The sequence below is a fragment of the Periplaneta americana genome, chromosome 2 (genome assembly GCF_040183065.1).
Source record: "Periplaneta americana isolate PAMFEO1 chromosome 2, P.americana_PAMFEO1_priV1, whole genome shotgun sequence".
Taxonomy (NCBI): domain Eukaryota; kingdom Metazoa; phylum Arthropoda; class Insecta; order Blattodea; family Blattidae; genus Periplaneta; species Periplaneta americana.
Genome location: NC_091118.1, coordinates 7,097,765 through 7,120,290, shown reverse-complemented (window position 1 = coordinate 7,120,290; position 22,526 = coordinate 7,097,765). Strand labels below are relative to the sequence as shown.

General features: G+C 35.8%; 1 protein-coding gene across 6 annotated transcripts in view; it reads left to right on the top strand.

Moving 5' to 3' along the window:
- The first annotated feature begins 7,467 nt into the window (after window positions 1-7,467).
- LOC138712308 (meiosis-specific nuclear structural protein 1-like) overlaps window positions 7,468-22,526 on the top strand; it is a 138,292-nt gene continuing 123,233 nt past the window's right edge. For 2 of the 6 annotated variants that reach the window (XM_069843968.1, XM_069843958.1), the window contains exons 1-7: window positions 7,468-7,706; window positions 11,801-12,062; window positions 13,392-13,466; window positions 13,685-13,756; window positions 14,029-14,094; window positions 15,990-16,064; window positions 16,279-16,368. In XM_069843968.1, coding sequence (XP_069700069.1) covers window positions 11,802-12,062; window positions 13,392-13,466; window positions 13,685-13,756; window positions 14,029-14,094; window positions 15,990-16,064; window positions 16,279-16,368 — 639 coding nt within the window. In that variant the 5' untranslated portion in view covers window positions 7,468-7,706; window position 11,801. The remainder of the gene's footprint in view (window positions 7,707-11,800; window positions 12,063-13,391; window positions 13,467-13,684; window positions 13,757-14,028; window positions 14,095-15,989; window positions 16,065-16,278; window positions 16,369-22,526) is intronic. The other 4 variants (XM_069843949.1, XM_069843941.1, XM_069843976.1 and 1 more) reach the window with 3 other exon arrangements.

Here is a 22,526-nt window from a genome sequence, read left to right as displayed (position 1 = left end):
CGTTGTCCACCCAGCATTGTAATCCACTTAGGAAGCTACGATGGGTAGCGAAATCTGTTCACGAAAGTCAGCTATAACGGCTGGGGGGATCGTCGTGCTAACCACACTAAAGTCTACCTCCGTATTTGTTGGATGATCGCCTACACTGCTAAGGCATGTGGACATGAGGCTAACAGTCGACTGGTCGGGCTTTGAACTTTATGGGTTGGCTGGATATGAAGGCAGGACCATCTGGCTGGAATGCTCTGCATGTGGCTGAACGCTAGGGGTACCGTGAAGTGTTCTGCAGCTGTTGCAACATGGCGCTGGAGGATCGACAGGGACGAACGGCCCTGGATGAGACGCTTAATTGGGGACGAAGAGACGTAGTGGCCATGCTGCAGTCCTCCGTTATGCATGTGCTTGCTCAGTATCATTCAATTGTATTCTGTAGAATAAGGGTATGACAGTTGACTCCAACTCCTGAATGAAACTCCGAGAATACAATGAATAACAATAAACACAGAAATCAATTCTGCTATAATCTTTCAGTATTTTTCACATCGTGTTGGACGTATAAAATACCGGTGCTGGTAACCAGGAATAAGGGTATGACAGTTGGCTCCAACTCCTGAATGAAACTCCGAGAATACAATGAATAACAATAAACACAGAAATCAATTCTGCTATAATCTTTCAGTATTTTTCACATCGTGTTGAACGTATAAAATACCGGTGCTGGTAACCAGGAATAAGGGTATGACAGTTGGCTCCAACTCCTGAATGAAACTCTGAGAATACAATGAATAACAATAAACACAGAAATCAATTCTGCTATAATCTTTCAGTATTTTTCACATCGTGTTGGACGTATAAAATACCGGTGCTGGTAACCAGGAATAAGGGTATGACAGTTGGCTCCAACTCCTGAATGAAACTCCGAGAATACAATGAATAACAATAAACACAGAAATCAATTCTGCTATAATCTTTCAGTATTTTTCACATCGTGTTGAACGTATAAAATACCGGTGCTGGTAACCAGGAATAAGGGTATGACAGTTGGCTCCAACTCCTGAATGAAACTCTGAGAATACAATGAATAACAATAAACACAGAAATCAATTCTGCTATAATCTTTCAGTATTTTTCACATCGTGTTGGACGTATAAAATACCGGTGCTGGTAACCAGGAATAAGGGTATGACAGTTGGCTCCAACTCCTGAATGAAACTCTGAGAATACAATGAATAACAATAAACACAGAAATCAATTCTGCTATAATCTTTCAGTATTTTTCACATCGTGTTGAACGTATAAAATACCGGTGCTGGTAACCAGGAATAAGGGTATGACAGTTGGCTCCAACTCCTGAATGAAACTCTGAGAATACAATGAATAACAATAAACACAGAAATCAATTCTGCTATAATCTTTCAGTATTTTTCACATCGTGTTGGACGTATAAAATACCGGTGCTGGTAACCAGGAATAAGGGTATGACAGTTGGCTCCAACTCCTGAATGAAACTCCGAGAATACAATGAATAACAATAAACACAGAAATCAATTCTGCTATAATCTTTCAGTATTTTTCACATCGTGTTGAACGTATAAAATACCGGTGCTGGTAACCAGGAATAAGGGTATGACAGTTGGCTCCAACTCCTGAATGAAACTCTGAGAATACAATGAATAACAATAAACACAGAAATCAATTCTGCTATAATCTTTCAGTATTTTTCACATCGTGTTGGACGTATAAAATACCGGTGCTGGTAACCAGGAATAAGGGTATGACAGTTGGCTCCAACTCCTGAATGAAACTCTGAGAATACAATGAATAACAATAAACACAGAAATCAATTCTGCTATAATCTTTCAGTATTTTTCACATCGTGTTGGACGTATAAAATACCGGTGCTGGTAACCAGGAATAAGGGTATGACAGTTGGCTCCAACTCCTGAATGAAACTCCGAGAATACAATGAATAACAATAAACACAGAAATCAATTCTGCTATAATCTTTCAGTATTTTTCACATCGTGTTCAACGTATAAAATACCGGTGCTGGTAACCAGGAATAAGGGTATGACAGTTGGCTCCAACTCCTGAATGAAACTCCGAGAATACAATGAATAACAATAAACACAGAAATCAATTCTGCTATAATCTTTCAGTATTTTTCACATCGTGTTCAACGTATAAAATACCGGTGCTGGTAACCAGGAATAAGGGTATGACAGTTGGCTCCAACTCCTGAATGAAACTCTGAGAATACAATGAATAACAATAAACACAGAAATCAATTCTGCTATAATCTTTCAGTATTTTTCACATCGTGTTGGACGTATAAAATACCGGTGCTGGTAACCAGGAATAAGGGTATGACAGTTGGCTCCAACTCCTGAATGAAACTCTGAGAATACAATGAATAACAATAAACACAGAAATCAATTCTGCTATAATCTTTCAGTATTTTTCACATCGTGTTGGACGTATAAAATACCGGTGCTGGTAACCAGGAATAAGGGTATGACAGTTGGCTCCAACTCCTGAATGAAACTCCGAGAATACAATGAATAACAATAAACACAGAAATCAATTCTGCTATAATCTTTCAGTATTTTTCACATCGTGTTGAACGTATAAAATACCGGTGCTGGTAACCAGGAATAAGGGTATGACAGTTGGCTCCAACTCCTGAATGAAACTCCGAGAATACAATGAATAACAATAAACACAGAAATCAATTCTGCTATAATCTTTCAGTATTTTTCACATCGTGTTCAACGTATAAAATACCGGTGCTGGTAACCAGGAATAAGGGTATGACAGTTGGCTCCAACTCCTGAATGAAACTCCGAGAATACAATGAATAACAATAAACTCAGAAATCAATTCTGCTATAATCTTTCAGTATTTTTCACATCGTGTTGAACGTATAAAATACCGGTGCTGGTAACCAGGAATAAAGGTATGACAGTTGACTCCAACTCCTGAATGAAACTCCGAGAATACAATGAATAACAATAAACTCAGAAATCAATTCTGCTATAATCTTTCAGTATTTTTCACATTGTGTTCAACGTATAAAATACCGGTGCTGGTAACCAGGAATAAAGGTATGACAGTTGACTCCAACTCCTGAATGAAACTCCGAGAATACAATGAATAACAATAAACTCAGAAATCAATTCTGCTATAATCTTTCAGTATTTTTCACATTGTGTTCAACGTATAAAATACCGGTGCTGGTAACCAGGAATAAGGGTATGACAGTTGGCTCCAACTCCTGAATGAAACTCCGAGAATACAATGAATAACAATAAACACAGAAATCAATTCTGCTATAATCTTTCAGTATTTTTCACATCGTGTTGAACGCGTAAAATACCGGTGCTGTAACTTGGAATAACCTAACAAAAATTCACTCTGTATTCTCAATATTTTCTGTTGTTAAATTTAATAAAAGACATTACACATTGGTTATAAGTTATAGGCCTGTTTAGATTTAGTTTATGTAGGAGCACTACATTTTTTTAATTTTTATGTCATCATACATTTATTAATTTTGTTCTTTTTTTTCTTCATATATTCTCTGTATACTTTTCTAGGCCCTATTTCTTCAAGTCTATGTAGGGCCTAGATGAAACAACACTGGAATATGAGCTTTGCTCATAGGGTCTTCCAGTGTTCCTGATTCTATATGTTTCTTATAATTCACTACATAAGGGCGTGCAATATCGATTATATAAGCATAATATGAAATACTTATATTCAGTGGAAATTCAGCGCCGCCTGGTATGACCTACAAAATGTAGTCTGGAGCCCTGTATCATGAACAAGGTTCTGTCACGTGCTGTAATCTACGACAGGGCAGCACAGTTTTACTTGCCTTCCGAGAGAGCCATGCTGCGGATTCCATCGCATTTACAATTCCTTCACCCCCGACGGGGTTCGAACCCGCATCCAGCTGCTAGCACAGTGACGACGTTCCACTGTTATCATCTGCAATAAAAGTAACAATGTCCGCCATATTGTTTATTTTGCACGTGTAAGTCTGGCGTTGTGCTAACACGACTGCGGGGGAGTCTGCGTATATTCTAGAATGCCATGTCGACTCAATTCCGCATTTTATTCCTCTTCACTGCATCAGCGTGCGGGATGAGTTGCTCATTTGTTTTGTTTGTGTCAGGGTTGGGGAGTTTCTAGATCCCAGGACGGGAGTCGAGTGTGGCAACTTTAATTGAGGCAGATACAGTTTTCTATTGCATTACTACAACTTATTTATGGGCCTATATGAGATGTGTAGAACAATTGAATAGGCCTACACGTGTTTAACGTTAATAAAGAAGCAATAAGGCCTACACTTTTGAAACTCATTTCTAACTATGAATTATATGAAAATGTGTTTATTTTTGACTAAAACTGTACTTTGTACAATTAGTTAATCTAAGATCTAATAAAAAATCTTAATATACGGTATATAGGCCTACTGATTGCCTGAACTACGTCCAACGCACAACAGCCCTCTGTCTGTGGTGGTTGGAACCTGAGCTCGGTTTACATGAGTGGCGACGCGAGACATGTGCGGTTGGGTCCTGCGTTCGATGCGGTGAGTCACGATTGAAGATTTTTTTTCTGTAAATCTTACAATTCAAGTAGTTTACGAACCCGTGGAGGACGATGTGTTACGACAGAAGTAAGAAACTGATTTAAAGTCAGTCCTGATTTACAACCTACAGATGTAATAAACAAGAGAACGTAGTTCGCATCCCAGCTTAAATTACGATGAGAATTTCAGCTTTCTGTCCGTGTGCTTTACGTGTTTTAATAAGCTTTAATTTGGTTTTGGAACTACATTAACAAATGTTTGACAAAGTGTGGTGGAGAGATAGTTAGGCCTAGAATTCTAATTTCCAAGTTTAAAAAAGGCATATACGAAAAATGAAGTCAAACGGCGTCTATGAATATAAAGTTAATGCATCTTATCACTACAGGCAATACAACTGAACGATCTGTAATATAAGTTATATCTACGAAGGGAGCTTACGTTAAAGACATTGAAAATGTTAAGATTTTCGCTCTGTATTAGTCTTAATATGGTCGGTAATGCATCTTGTTTTGTGCAAGAAAAAGAGAATCAAACAGGGCACACAGGAATGTCGCAATCGTCCAAAGACACAAATTTGAAAATGTTTTCGTTTCTTCACTGATACCCGGTGAGCCTGTTTCTATGAAATCACAGAAATTTCACAGAGTAGGGCATTTCTTGCATATCTGGCCTGGAACAGGAAATCGTTAGACGTAGTTGGCGTGTTGGAGCCTTCTTTAGTTACAAGCCGGAGCCATACGTCGGCAACACTGTAATTAACTGTCAACCGGAGGCCTAACATACAGAACACGTGTTTGTGCTAATGCCGATTTCCAATGTAAATTAATGTTACAGTATAAGTGTGTGTCGATGGAATTATGTTCGTGGTCATACCAAACGTTAATTGTTGATGTATTATAAACTATGTGCGTGTTGGCGATAAAAAAACAAGACAATAAATGAAAATAAAATGGTTGCAGTCTTTGGGAATTTTTAGGTTATTGATGACAAAGTAATTGACTATTCTACTAAATATTAAATATAGTTTTATTTGTGGTTTGTGTGTATCAGAATTCTAGTCAAATTGTTGGGTCTCGCCTGCTATATCAATAAAGTTACGCCGTTGGTTTTCAAAGTCATTGTAAACAGCTGTTTTGTGATCCCATAAATGTTGCAGTTTTGTTGAAGATTCGGAATGCCTGCTATACGTCAGAACTACCTATAATTTGTAGATGCATATAATCACTTTGTTGGTTTTCAAGGTTTGTTTATTAATATTATTTATTTTGTAATAAATGATGTATAAACATGTTTCTTTTCACTTCGTATTTTTTTAGAGGATTTAAAGTTCACTGAGTTTACGCTAATTGACACATAAATGTACTTAATAGATTATATTGCGTTTTGTTACGTATTATGTTGAACGTATGTTTTTTATATTTTTTTCATAGGTTTTTTCACTTGGGTTAACTGTATTTACATCCTCATACTTTTATTATAATAGGAATGTCAATAGTTTCTTCTGTTTACATTTTATTTTAGGCCTGTTTGCATAATTTACATTCTTAGCTTGTTTTCTGTAGTTATATTTATTTAAAATTATATTTTAAAAAGTTTATAATAAATAATTTAGGATAACAGTATTGTTATGGTGACTGGCCAAGTTCAAACTAAAACTGGCTTCCTGGACATCTGAAATATTTATAGAAAAGCGCGACATAATTACATGAAATTAAAATGCATATGATATCCTACACCTTTCACGTCAGAGGTGAAACAACATTAAGCGGCAAAACATTGCCAATTTACTAGCCACAAATTTGTTAACTGAATGGAACTTAAGAATACTGCGTAGGAACTTACGTCTTTATTGCATTATTGATTTTATTATTTTCGGTGCAAGGAATATCTTTTTTATTTATTTACTTACCTTCGTACTATGAATAACAACATGTTTTTTGTAATTATTTTAAGTGGCAGCCTTTGTATGCAAGTAACCTACTTACGCCGTATTCTGAAGTATAGCTAATTGATTGCAATAAAATACTATTTTCGAACCCGTAAAAATTTACATCACTACTCCGAATCTTGATCTTACCTTTGTAGATTAAGTAATATTGAAAAAAATACGCGTTATGAACAAACACAATATCATTTTAAAATCTCCTGCCTCCACTCTGCGTTGCCAAACTTACCCATGCTCCGGCTTGTAACTGTATAAGGCTCTGGCAGTGTTGAAATTAGGTTTTGAAAAAATGTAGATCTGCATAAGTTACGTGTCAAGATTTTGGTAATTATTTACTTTACCGATACCATAGTGCGTTGTATTCTTCACCTAACATAATTGTGAACATTAAATCCAGACTTTAAATGGACAGGGCATTTAGCAAGCATGGGTGAATCCAGAAATGCATATAGTGAGTCATGGTGGAAGTAGGCCTAGCCTATATATCTCTGATCTGAGTTACGGTGTTGGGCTTTGGCCATTGTTGTTGTTGACATCGGATTCCATATCTGCAATATAAGCTTACATAATTTCCAGCCATTCATTCTTTGAGTTTTAGTGTATTTAATACGAGCGAAGGAAAATGTGTTCATAGAAATGAGATTTCCTGCAGTAATTAAGAAAGCCAGAACTTTATCACACGGTGAGTGGATTGTTGTGCAACCTCTGGACAGGATAACAAGCTGTTGACTTGTGGTACCAGTCACGTGATTTATCTCTACTGATATCTTATTAATATTTATTTTAAAATGAAAGTCATTGCAATATCTTATCGTTACATTGTAACATTTTAAAATAATAATCCTTTCTCCCATTGGCTGTAAGTTATTCAAACGCCACTTGTAAGATCCCCTCTTCCTTGCTTGTGTAAGCTGTCTGACAGCTTTATCTGGCTGTTTGTTAACCGGTAGATAAGGCACTATATAACTCCTCAGAAGCAGGGCTGCATCACTACTCATTCTCGTTTTCAACCAAGTGGTTTTTGGTTCGAACTTCTTCACTTTTCTCGCCGTGTACAAAGTCTGTGTACGATTGTGTTCGGAATTGACCAGAAGTCCGTCACTGTTGGTAGCACCGTTCTTCGTTTCGCTCAGTGTTAACATAACTTCATTTTCAATTCACAAGGTAAGTTCTGGCTGTGTAACAACAGCTTCTTCTTCTTCTTCTTCTTCTTCTTCTTCTTCATATAGAGAACAAGAGTGTGGAACGGATAAAGAATGGCGGGCTGAAATTCCTGGTTCTCTCATTTCAAGAGTACACTGCAAGAATGATGGATGTCATTAGGAATACATTTCTCAGGAGAAGCAATTGAAAGTTTGAAATGCTTAGCGCTCAAAGCTTAACTGTGATTTTCCGATCATTACTGGAGAATGACTATCAGTGTTAATGCCATATAACTCTCTGTGTACATTCTATATGTCTTAAGCTATGCATTGACAGTCTTGGTTCATTTTCGAAAAGAAAGTGACATCCATCATTCTTGCAGTGGACTCTTCATTTCGTCATCACTGGGAACTGGTAAGAGACTCTGCACGCCATAACTCATGATTCCCATGTCAGCATGAAGGATGTGCGGTGGTTATGGTATTGTATTGAGAAATACGTTATTCATCCATTTTGAAGCAGAAGAATAACGTGTCTAGCATTCAGTTGTCGGTAGTATTTCCTGATTGCTTTGAGGTCGCTGAACTTAGGAAAGAAATAAATTGTAAAATTGTTTTGTGTAGACAGTCTGAGAGATGGAAGATGAAGCAACACGTCATAATCGCAATATAGATGGATATATAAACAGGGGTGGCCATTCTTCTTCGTGCCTCTGGCAATAAATTCTTAAACAGTGTTGCGGTTTGACTGTAAGTTGCTTCTGTATTGAGAGATATTCTGAATTTAAATTTACACACATTTCATAAATCCGAATAAAACATTGAAATCATGTGCGCTAAAATAACTAAGTGATTAGCCACTAGAAATTAGAACGAAATCTTGAATTCAGATAGGTCTAAGAGAACTGTTATATTAACTTCGTTTCTGGACATGTTTTTCACGTAAAATTCCTCAGTGTAATGTTCAAACTTCATTACACGGAAAGCAGCCATATTATAGGTATCCTACAAGCAAAACTCAGCTCGGACTCCTCGCGGCGCGCATGCTATACCCTTCTTACTCCCCTGCAGTAGGCGTGAGAGCATGCTGGGAACGGGAGCATACGTCATCTGCGCGAGACAGTCACGCCCGCTGGTTTCTGCGCATTGAGTTTTCCTTGTTGGATGCCTATAGCAAGGATTGCATCAGCAATGATAATTAGGCGTAAATCCATTATCGATACTTATGCATAGCGTATTTCGGCTCCGAAAATAGAAGCACTATGTCACAATATCACTCTCGATATTTAAGCATAGCATATTTCGGCTCCGAAAATAGAAGCACTAAGCCACAATATCATTCTCGATATTTAAGCATAGCATATTTCAGCTCCGAAAATAGGAACACTAAGCCACAATATCATTCTCGATATTTAAGCATAGCATATTTCAGCTCCGAAAATAGAAGCACTAAGCCACAATATCACTCTCGATATTTAAGCATAGCATATTTCAGGTCCGAAAATAGAAACATTAAGCCGCAATATCACTCTCGATTTTTAACCATAGCATATTTCAGTTCCGAAAATAGGAACTCTAAGCCACTGTTGATCTTCAAGCAATATGATTAAAATTATATTTTACTCGTATTTAATGACGCTCGCAACTGCTGAGTTTGTATTAGCGTCGCCGATGCCGGAATTTTGTCCCGCAGAAGCTCCTTTGCATGCCAGGAAGCCTACTGACATGAGTCTGTCGCATTTAAGGACACTTAAATGCCATCGACGTAGGGCGGGATCGAAACTGCAACCTCGGGCACAGAAGACCAGCACGACATCGTCTGCGCCATCCTGGCCGACTTTAAGCAGTACACTTCGGCAACATAAAACAGTTCAGTTCCGAAAATGAAAGTATTTTTCTTTTAATTCCAGTGACCATGGAAACAGTGAGCTGTGAACTAAACTTCTGCATATGTGACTAGTTGTAGGAAATGGAACCTAAAGTCAGATTTTTCATTTTTTGTTTTTTTTTTCTTGTGGTTTCAAAAAGAGAATGAAATTCTGAGGATTAAAAAATTCATGTTTCTAGGTGCTGTAGTTTTTAATATATTAGGCCTACGTATTGAATGTTCATATTACATTATGTAATTTTCGAGAAAAGTGCAATTGAAGTTTTCTCTTGTTTTCTTAGCAACTAAAAGAAAGATTATGTAGTTAAGAAGCACTGTATAAAACTACGTCCTAGTTTAGTATATAAAGAGCCTACAGGTAGCGCAAGATGTCAAAACATGGAAATGCAGTTTTTACACCGTAAATTCGTTATTTTGCTCTCCTGTAAAATTTCCTTTTACGAATTTAGGTCCCTTTTCGCTCAACGGGTCACATATTCATACATTTATCTTGCAAATGCTCTACACTCCCGCCATTCGTGCACGTAAAGAGTGACGTCACGGAAGTTAGATGCGAAGCGTTACACTGTGTTATCCGTCTTTTGCGTGTTAATAGCCTGCCTGCCTCGGAGTCGAACCCCGTGTGCAGAGAAGGAACCCCCTCCAAACTTTGCCCCCTCCACCACCTCCGTTTGTAGAGAAATGTGTGAGAGCCAGGGCAGCTGGACGTTCATTAAGTCAACTTAGCCATTTGGAGTTTAAATCTAGCATTAGAGTGACGCTTGCCCATGAATGTTGAAGAAATGTTCGCACTGTTTGACTGCACATAGCGCGGTGTTGCCTGTGTTACGCAATCAATGTCACAGCACTACACGCAGCCATCACGCGCTAAATTGATCGTGATTAAGTCTCACATATTTTCTGATCAGAAGTTGATCACCTTATTTTTCTAACATAAACATTATTTAAACTCCATATGCAATAAATCTTTTCGTATTCTCTTGAATTTTTTATAAACATTTTAAATTGATCTGCAGGGAAGCATTACTTGACATAGTTTTTATGCTCGACCATGCCGAAATGTAGTAATTATACACCTGGTAGCAGCCCTTTAATGCAGTTCATTAAAGTACACCTATTCATTAAAGCTCAGGTGTTCCACTAATCAGAAAATACCATTGTAGCAATATGAAAGCGCAAGTATCGATTATTCTCGGATATGCAATCGAAAGACAACTAGTTCTGTTACTATAATAATTAGCGTTAATCGTAAATACTATTCAAATAAATTCAATTTGTCATCTCGTTTTTCAATGTCTAATTCAATTTCAAGGTTATATCAAGATTAATGTTTATTTTACTCTCTAGATTATATCAAGGTCAATGTCGACATTTGTTTCTCGGAAAAAATCAATACTTTCGCGTCTGCGCACATCTCACAATTTACGAGGTATTGCACAAGGTCAGTTCCGCTCCTCAGTCAGATAAGAATAACATGAATACTTACTGTATGAATAATTTCAAGTTAGAAATATGGTCGAGCATAAAAAGTCTTATGAAACTTGACTATGATGGTAATTAAGACGCTCGTATGAAAATTATGAAACTCGCTTGCGCTCGTTTCATAAACATACTCGCGTCTTAATTAATACCATTATAGGCTCGTTGCATAATGTACTATTTCAGTCCTCTAGCATATTTATTTCACGATGTGTTGTCAATGCTGTCATTAAAACGTGTTGTGTAGTACAATGTTATAATTGCGAGAAAACAGTAGGCCATCTCTGCTCCAAACATAAGAAAAATTATTCAGTATTTATAAGGTAGTCAGTAAACATCATTAAATACAAGCCTACGGAATAAGAATTTAGATCTGTTTGTGGCTACCCACCTATGCATGGGAACGAATCTAAACTAGCCATGTCACCATGATATTCTGAAACTAATAGGCTAAAGTACCTAGGCATGCAAATGAGTACGATAACTTCTGTCTCAGTCAGAGGACAAGTTGTACACAGCTGAAGCTGTATTTGAGCGAAGGGAAGATCTTGCCAGGAAGCTGCGTCCTTCAGAGCCAAAAATCCCACTCATTCCTTGCACATTCATTGCAGCCTGAAGCCAATATGAACTAGGGTTACGTTTCTCTGCAAGGTCACAACTGAATACAAATTATATTTAAAGATAATTAATTAATTAATTAATTATTGTTCTGCAATTATGGATTCGTATTTCTTATTTGGGCTGTGCAGGATGGCGAAATCCATTTCAATCCTCGAGCTGAAGGATGTAGTGAAGACCCTGGAGGAGGAAGTCCTGCCTCTCTTGGAAGAGGTGAAGAACCTCAATGAGGTGCAGATCGGGATATCCTCAATCGACTTGGAAACAAGAAAGAAAGGCAAAGGAGCGGAGAAGAACAAGGAATCTGCGGGGATGGGAGTTGTGAACACGAAGGAGAAGGAACTGCTAAACAAACAGGAAGAACTCATAAAAGTGTACAAACAATTGGAAAAGGTAAGAGATCGTCACTTGTATGTAGTTACCATAGTTACAGCTAGGAGAACGTAAATTAATCACGATTGTTTAGAGCAGTTGTTAAGGATTCTTTCAAGACTTTAATTTGTATGCACGCTATATTCCATTCAGAAGGTGAGTGACCTGGAAAGGTAAAGACAAGGCATGACCACATCTGTAGTCATTGAATCTTCGAAATCCTCCCACACCACAAACGGGACTGACGCCTGATTCGAACTGAATTGCGTTATTTCGTGTTCGAATGAAAGTGAGAGATGAAATAAATTTACAAATATATACGCAATTATTTATTAATTATCAATTATTCCATAAAGCTTGTCTACATATTTTCTATTACTTAACTTATATGAGTTTATTTGTTTCCTGTATTTCCTAAAATGATATTTATATATCAGGATCATTTTCATTGGTCTGATTGACGTGAACATAGATGGACAATGGGATTACTACAAAAATTATTTTGCGTGTACAATCTATGCTATATTTTTAATTTGCTTCGAGTGATTTATTAAATAATGTATTCAAGACTAATGTAGCAATATATTAGTTAGAGGAATTATTCTTTGACTGAAAACGGATGCTCCCTGGACCAAATCATCCCATTTTAATTATTTAGATACAACAACATTTAAAAACATTTTAGAAGAATTATCCTTGCACAGAATGTATGCTGCTTGGACAAACTTGATCGTGTTTTAATTAATTAAATGCAATTGGAACTTAGGACCATATTAAAACAATTATTAATCTTGCACCAAATTCCGATGCGCCCTGGACCAAGTGACAATATTTTAATAAGTTCGTAGTTTTTTCTGGTATTTTATATGGTTGTTAGTACGTCATCATATAAGAACTCGCACTCAAAGGGATGAAGGTCAGTGTTTTAGATGGCCCATAAGCCACGAGTCGTGCTAAAGATGTTGCTTTGCTAATTATTCAGTATGCACTTTTGTGTACTGTACGGAACTGTTACCTAATAAGTATATAACTTTGCCAAAGCTCACATCGTGACTGTCTCTGCTTTTATAGAGTGGCGAGTTAAAATTTTTAGTTTATTTTCAAAGATATAAGTACTTATATCCTTTGGCATGTGGTATGGGAAGATATCGATGTTTCATCCTGTAGTGGTCCATATTTGAAAAAGTTTAAAGTCCTCCCATGATACATACCGGTACTCATTTTATAGTAGGTTTCTTTCAGTTTGGTTATTGTGTGTGTTATTCTGTAATAGTTCATAATCACACTGTTATTTCTGTCAAACTGAAACCTAGCTGAGTGACAGCTAGTTTGAACCCGCCTTTGTTGCAGTTACAGGACGAAAAAGTCAAGCAGCTGACACAGGAACACGAGGAAGAGAAAAAGTTGTGGCTGCAGGAGGAAGAAGTAAGTGATGAGCCTTCACCATGGTTACACTTATCAGAGGCATTCCTGAGCACCTTTCATTCAAAAAGTAGTTGTGGTTGTGGTGTTGGTGCTTTTAACACTGCATAATCATCAGCATCATCATTATGATAGTTGCCACTTTGCCTCCATGAAATCTTGTACTTATACTCAAACTATCACCACGCTGATCTTCCGCTGAAACAGTTTTTTTGTTACAGTTTAAAGAAAGAAAGCTGGAAAGGCTGGAATATGATTTGATAGAGTGCGAGTATCGGCTGCAATGCAAAATAGTAAGTGATGGTGTTGCCATGGTTACACTTACCAGAGTTATTCCTTGAGATCCAGTTAGCGATTAAGTTATATAGTTAAGTAGAATTAATATTATTGCATAGTGACGTGTGACAGAGGTGCTCTTATTTGAAATACAGGCTACTATATCATCATTGCTACCAATTTAACAATCTCTATCGTAGTCATCATTGTTCCCTGATTTCTTTTTACAATCTTATACATCCAGACAATGTAACTTGGCTTCCTCTGAATCAGTTCTCTTTGATTACAGTGTATAGAGGAAGATCTGGTAAATCTCAGAGATGAACTGGAAGAGAAGCGGCACCAGCAAGTAGCGGTAAGTGATAAGCTGTTACCATGGTTACAGTTAAGAGAGGGTTTCTGTTTATTTATTTCACTCACTGAGCACACAGTTTTTCGTGCGAGGTAGATGAACTCCAAGTTCATTTTCCGATCGTTATTTTCATCATCGTCGTCGTAGTTAATTTCCTTATGATTTCTGTGAATCATTGAGGAAGAAAATGAGGGGAAAATGCTAAAAGAAACAAGAGTGCAGTCCTAGCTTATAGCAGTTGTAGCAGAATGTTTGGAGATTTAATGAATTTCACCAGCAACTTACCTACATTAAAGCTTGTAATAAAAGATGAGCATCAAAATAGAAATTAAATGTTTTAGTATTATTGTTGTTTAGTGAATTGTCCGAAGATAGGTTAGAAACTCACAAGTGAAACCAAGAAGGCACTACTTCTGAGGCAACTAAGCCAGAAGATAAAGGGATAGGGTGGCCAATTACTTTGCCCCTCTATTGCATACATATTACACTAGTCAGACTTCAGATGTATACAAACAATTGTTCTTACTCTGACACATATCGTCAAGTGAGATGAACTGCCTGATAATAGATGTACATATCAGCCAGAACCTCAATCAGAGGATTATATTTTAATAAACCAATGAAAAGTGACTGAGCTGTGAAGTTCACTTTGTGTCATACGACATACAGTTCACAGGTGTAGGCCTATATAATTTTCTGAGAATTTTATTCGGTATTGAAAAATGTTGTGAGTCTTAGGAAGTGAACTCTATATAACAGAAAGTAATTGGCAGTACACCCAGCCTCTTATGGATTACGTACAGTTCTCGCCAAGCTTAGACGATCTCACTCACACCACTCTGCTGACTCGTGCCTTACACAAAACATAATAAATCAATCGGTGTATGCCTGTTAGTTACGCAACGTTGTCAGATTATGACTCAGAATTATCCCAGCCTCTGTGCTGAGGTAAGTACAATGTTTTTTTTTTCTTAACAGAAAAGTTAGTAGTTGTCTCTTGCGGCAAGATAAGCTGACCTCTCTACTCGGGCTGAGGCCGTCTGTATGGCAACGCTATTATAAAGCAATTGAGGACCGTTTTTGCAAAACTTGCTAACTGAAAAAAAAAAACTAAATTTTACAGGAGAGACAAAACACTATAGTAAGCAAGTTTTGCTGTATGTCTCACTTATAGCAGGAAGGAAGTTTTGAAAAAAAAAAAACGATCACACTTTGACACACTACAATGAAGAGAAGTAACCTAATTTTACTAAGACCCTTTGAACATCATGTAGAGGCCTGCCTTACGTTAACGAATCCATCAAAATCTCAATTTTGCAAATTTTGCAGTTAGCAAGTTTTGCAAAAACGGTCCTCAATTCTGTTATCGGACGCGGCCAACTGCATAACATAAACATCGGAAGTATGTTGATGTGACTTCCTTGACTTCTTTCCTCCGGGCTGGGATCGTCTAAGTTTGGCGAGTACTAATATTGGGGAGTAGATGATCCATGTCACTTTTTACCATAAAAATCCAAATTACATACTGGGAGGGTTTATGGTCCATGGCTGATTACTTTAGGGCATATCACCAAAATCCGGATTATACACTGGTAGGGCATGGCAGTTAATCTGTGATCCCTTTGTTATGAGCACATCATGAAAATCCAGATGTTCCAGCAGATGACCAGTTTACTTTAGGACTGATCATAACATTCTTTTAACATCTCAGAATAGGCAGGGTAAGGTGCGCCATTTGGAAGCCTCTATATAAACATGTAACGTTTGTATCTGTTATCTGTATTCCGGATGATGTACTGTATACCAGGCAATCAGCTTGTTTCCTTCATGAAAGCCGCTGTTTCAAGTCAGCGTCACCTAACTGAGCTTTCTGCAACCCAGAATTGTTTTTATTACAGAAATACGAGGAACAGCTGGCGATCCTCAGAGACGATTTGGAGGTGGAGCGAGGAATGAGGCGCCAGATAGAAGAAGTAAGTGGAGATGTGTTACCATGGTTACAGTTACGAGGGAGCTTATGAAGCTCCATTCCATTACTGCGTATTTTTTAGTTCAGCATAGCCCCATATCAAATAATAATAATAATAATAATAATAATAACCATCATCATCATGGTAATCATGTTTGTAGCCAAGTTACCACACATCCACCAGAACTTCCTCTGAACCAGATTTGTTTTAATTCTAGAGTAAAGCGGAAGAACTTCGTCTCCTGAGGACAGAACTTGAAGCGAAGGAGGAGGAATTGAAGAAGCTGGCAGAGATCCGGAAGGAAGTAGTAAGTGTGACTTGTTGCCATGGTTACAGTTACTGAGCAATGATTGATACAAACTGTCAAACTCTTTCGAACGAAGAAATTCCTAATGTACTTAGTCCACTTCATAACCTGAAATCACCCGACACACGTGACCCCAACGTAGCAATATATTTCCCCACCCCTACTTCCTAATTTGATGTAAGCTAGACTACTACTACTACTACTACTACTACTACAACTACTACTACTACGACTACTACTACTGCTGCTGCTACTACTACTACTATTACTGCTACTGTAACCGCTACTGCTAATATAACTGCTACTACTACTATTACTACTGCTACTACTACTACGACTACTACTACTGCTAGTACTACTGCTACTATAACTGCCACTACTACTACTACTACGACTACAACTACTGCTACTACTACTACTACGAGTACTACTACGATTGCTACTGCTACTACGACTACTACTACTGCTAGTACTACTGCTACTACTACTACGACTACTACTACTACTGCTAATGCTACTACGACTACTACTACTGCTACTACTACTACTACTACTACTACTACTGCTACTGCTACTATAACTGCTACTACTACTACTACTACTACTACGACTACTGCTACTGCTACTACTACTACGACTACTACTACTGCTACTGCTACTACGACTACTACTACTGCTACTACTACTACTACTACTACGACTACTACTACTACTGCTACTGCTACTATAACTGTTACTACTACTACTACTACTACTACTACTACGACTACTGCTACTGCTACTACTACTACTACGACTACTACTACTGCTACTGCTACTACGACTACTACTACTGCTACTACTACTACTACTACGACTACTACTACTACAACTACTGCTACTACTACTACTACGACTACTATTACTACTACTACTGCTACTACTACGACTACTACTACTACTGCTACTACTACGACTACTACGACTACTACTACTACTGCTACTGCTACTACTACTACTACTACTATTACTACTGCTACTGCTACTACTACTACGACTACTACTACTACTACGACTACTGCTACTACTACTACTGCTACTACTACCACTACTACTACTACTACCACTACTACTACTGCTGCTACTACTACTGCTACTACTACTACTACGACTACTGTTACTGCTACTGCGACTACTACTACTACGACTACTGCTACTGCTACTACTACTACTACTACTACTACGACTACTGCTACTGCTACCACTACTACTATTACTGCTACTACTGCTACTACTACTACTACGACTACTACTACTACTACTGCTACTGCTACTGCTACTGCTACTGCTACTGCTACTGCTAAAGCGTCCACAGAGAAATTTTCGAATCTGTACCATATGTTCTTTGGAAACGTAGAAACCTGTAATTGCTTTTGGGTTCTCCTGGCAAAATTCATTTACTTATAATGCTGTGGTTATCTGATCCTTATAAAGTCTTTGCAAACTTGTTTTTGTAACAAGTCTCTTTAAAGTGCCGCTAATTCCATCACAGGAAGATTTACCATGGCTGGTTGCAAAGAAAGACTAATTGCACTCCATCTTGAAATATTGTTCATGGTAGCAGATATTTCTAAAATTTTGACTATACTTGCATTGTTCAGCACATCCATCTGTGAAATATTCAATATGATTTAGAGAAGCTTCAGGAAATTCTGACTTCAAAAAGTCTAATACAATCTTCTGAGTGATATACTAGAGTGACATCATGATCTAGATTGTCAAAAATAATGCACAGACTTCTTGAATGCAAATCTTGAATAATTTTGCAGTAGACAACTACAGTGTGAAGGGTGCAGCTACCATTGTTCCAATGAATCCCTGTGCTTCATCCTCAACAACAAAACTGTACTTTTCACTGAAGTCCATTAATATTAATACTGATCCCTCATCAAGGTTTTTTTTTTCTCATTTTTAATTAATCAGACTGGGATTGAGAAATAATTGAATGAAGTATAAGCTTCTCAATTTTCTGAATTAGGGATTCACAAAGTTCTGATAGGGTACTCACTTCTTGAACAGTGAGATTTGTTCTATCAGTTGATATTCGTTGACTGTATTGAAATGTCTCGTCAGGATAAAAATCTTCAATTTCCCTTTCCAGATGATTTTGAAACAAAGAACTTGTGGGATATTTGTCACAAAGTCGGGGCATACAGATTCCATTATTTGTGTTGCAAGTAATAACTTTGATTAAATCGTGATAAGTTTCTTTAATAGGAATGACATTTAGGAACAATTTTACATTTTGATGCATAGTGCACACACACACACACACACACACACACACACACACACACACACACACACACACACACACACAGAATGTGTCCCTGATGTTCCTGCAAGTACACATTATTTCGGCCAGAGTAGCAAATTTAGAAAAGCCTATCTTGTTTTGAGGAAATTTAATGTTATAAAGAGAGTGAAGTTCTGCTAAGCTGCTTAAAAGCAGACGTTTCTGTCCATATAAATTTTTGCTGATGCTCATTTTGTCTTTTTGCCCAGGCATTATTCTTGAGTTTTCATCATCTAAATAAAAACTGTGTACTTTGTCAATTGTTTCCTGCGGTAGAGTCTTTACTTTTTTCATAAGGGCTCGTGCTTGTCTGACCACAGAGTCTCAAATAAAATATACCTTATATAACTTAGTCATTAAGCTTGGTATACTGGTAGGTGTCTATGTTTAGGTTTTCTTTAAAATTGAGATTTTTCACACTCTCCATTATTACTGTATTACTGTAGTTATCCCTACTATTACTACTACTGCTATTACTGTAGTTAATCATACTATTATTACCACTGATATTACTGTAGTTATACCTACTATTACTACTACTACTATTACTGAAGTTAATCCTACTATCATTACTACTGATATTACTGTAGTTATACCTACTATTACTACTACTACTATTACTGAAGTTAATCCTACTATTATTACTACTGATATTACTGTAGTTATACCTACTATTACTACTACTACTATTACTGAAGTTAATCCTACTATTATTACTACTGATATTACTGTAGTTATACCTACTATTACTACTACTACTATTACTGAAGTTAATCCTACTATCATTACTACTGATATTACTGTAGTTATACCTACTATTACTACTACTACTATTACTGAAGTTAATCCTACTATTATTACTACTGATATTACTGTAGTTATACCTACTATTACTACTACTACTATTACTGAAGTTAATCCTACTATCATTACTACTGATATTACTGTAGTTATACCTACTATTACTACTACTACTATTACTGAAGTTAATCCTACTATTATTACTACTGATATTACTGTAGTTATACCTACTATTACTACTACTACTATTACTGAAGTTAATCCTACTATTATTACTACTGATATTACTGTAGTTATACCTACTATTACTACTACTACTATTACTGAAGTTAATCCTACTATCATTACTACTGATATTACTGTAGTTATACCTACTATTACTACTACTACTATTACTGAAGTTAATCCTACTATTATTACTACTGATATTACTGTAGTTATACCTACTATTACTACTACTACTATTACTGAAGTTAATCCTACTATCATTACTACTGATATTACTGTAGTTATACCTACTATTACTACTACTACTATTACTGAAGTTAATCCTACTATTATTACTACTGATATTACTGTAGTTATACCTACTATTACTACTACTACTATTACTGAAGTTAATCCTACTATTATTACTACTGATATTACTGTAGTTATACCTACTATTACTACTACTACTATTACTGAAGTTAATCCTACTATTATTACTACTGATATTACTGTAGTTATACCTACTATTACTACTACTACTATTACTGAAGTTAATCCTACTATTATTACTACTGATATTAATGTAGTTATACCTACTATTACTACTACTACTATTACTGAAGTTAATCCTACTATTATTACTACTGATATTACTGTAGTTATACCTACTATTACTACTACTACTATTACTGAAGTTAACCCTACTATTATTACTACTGATATTACTGTAGTTATACCTACTATTACTACTACTACTATTACTGAAGTTAATCCTACTATTATTACTACTGATATTACTGTAGTTATACCTACTATTACTACTACTACTATTACTGAAGTTAATCCTACTATTATTACTACTGATATTACTGTAGTTATACCTACTATTACTACTACTACTATTACTGAAGTTAATCCTACTATCATTACTACTGATATTACTGTAGTTATACCTACTATTACTACTACTACTATTACTGAAGTTAATCCTACTATTATTACTACTGATATTACTGTAGTTATACCTACTATTACTACTACTACTATTACTGAAGTTAATCCTACTATCATTACTACTGATATTACTGTAGTTATACCTACTATTACTACTACTACTATTACTGAAGTTAATCCTACTATTATTACTACTGATATTACTGTAGTTATACCTACTATTACTACTACTACTATTACTGAAGTTAATCCTACTATTATTACTACTGATATTAATGTAGTTATACCTACTATTACTACTACTACTATTACTGAAGTTAATCCTACTATTATTACTACTGATATTACTGTAGTTATACCTACTATTACTACTACTACTATTACTGAAGTTAACCCTACTATTATTACTACTGATATTACTGTAGTTATACCTACTATTACTACTACTACTATTACTGAAGTTAATCCTACTATTATTACTACTGATATTACTGTAGTTATACCTACTATTACTACTACTACTATTACTGAAGTTAATCCTACTATTATTACTACTGATATTACTGTAGTTATACCTACTATTACTACTACTACTATTACTGAAGTTAATCCTACTATTATTACTACTGATATTACTGTAGTTATACCTACTATTACTACTACTACTATTACTGAAGTTAACCCTACTATTATTACTACTGATATTACTGTAGTTATACCTACTATTACTACTACTACTATTACTGAAGTTAATCCTACTATCATTACTACTGATATTACTGTAGTTATACCTACTATTACTACTACTACTATTACTGAAGTTAATCCTACTATTATTACTACTGATATTACTGTAGTTATACCTACTATTACTACTACTACTATTACTGAAGTTAACCCTACTATTATTACTACTGATATTACTGTAGTTATACCTACTATTACTACTACTACTATTACTGAAGTTAATCCTACTATTATTACTACTGATATTACTGTAGTTATACCTACTATTACTACTACTACTATTACTGAAGTTAACCCTACTATTATTACTACTGATATTACTGTAGTTATACCTACTATTACTACTACTACTATTACTGAAGTTAATCCTACTATTATTACTACTGATATTACTGTAGTTATACCTACTATTACTACTACTACTATTACTGAAGTTAATCCTACTATCATTACTACTGATATTACTGTAGTTATACCTACTATTACTACTACTACTATTACTGAAGTTAATCCTACTATTATTACTACTGATATTACTGTAGTTATACCTACTATTACTACTACTACTATTACTGAAGTTAATCCTACTATTATTACTACTGATATTACTGTAGTTATACCTACTATTACTACTACTACTATTACTGAAGTTAATCCTACTATTATTACTACTGATATTACTGTAGTTATACCTACTATTACTACTACTACTATTACTGAAGTTAATCCTACTATTATTACTACTGATATTACTGTAATTATACCTACTATTACTACTACTACTATTACTGAAGTTAATCCTACTATCATTACTACTGATATTACTGTAGTTATACCTACTATTACTACTACTACTATTACTGAAGTTAATCCTACTATTATTACTACTGATATTACTGTAGTTATACCTACTATTACTACTACTACTATTACTGAAGTTAATCCTACTATCATTACTACTGATATTACTGTAGTTATACCTACTATTACTACTACTACTATTACTGAAGTTAATCCTACTATTATTACTACTGATATTACTGTAGTTATACCTACTATTACTACTACTACTATTACTGAAGTTAATCCTACTATTATTACTACTGATATT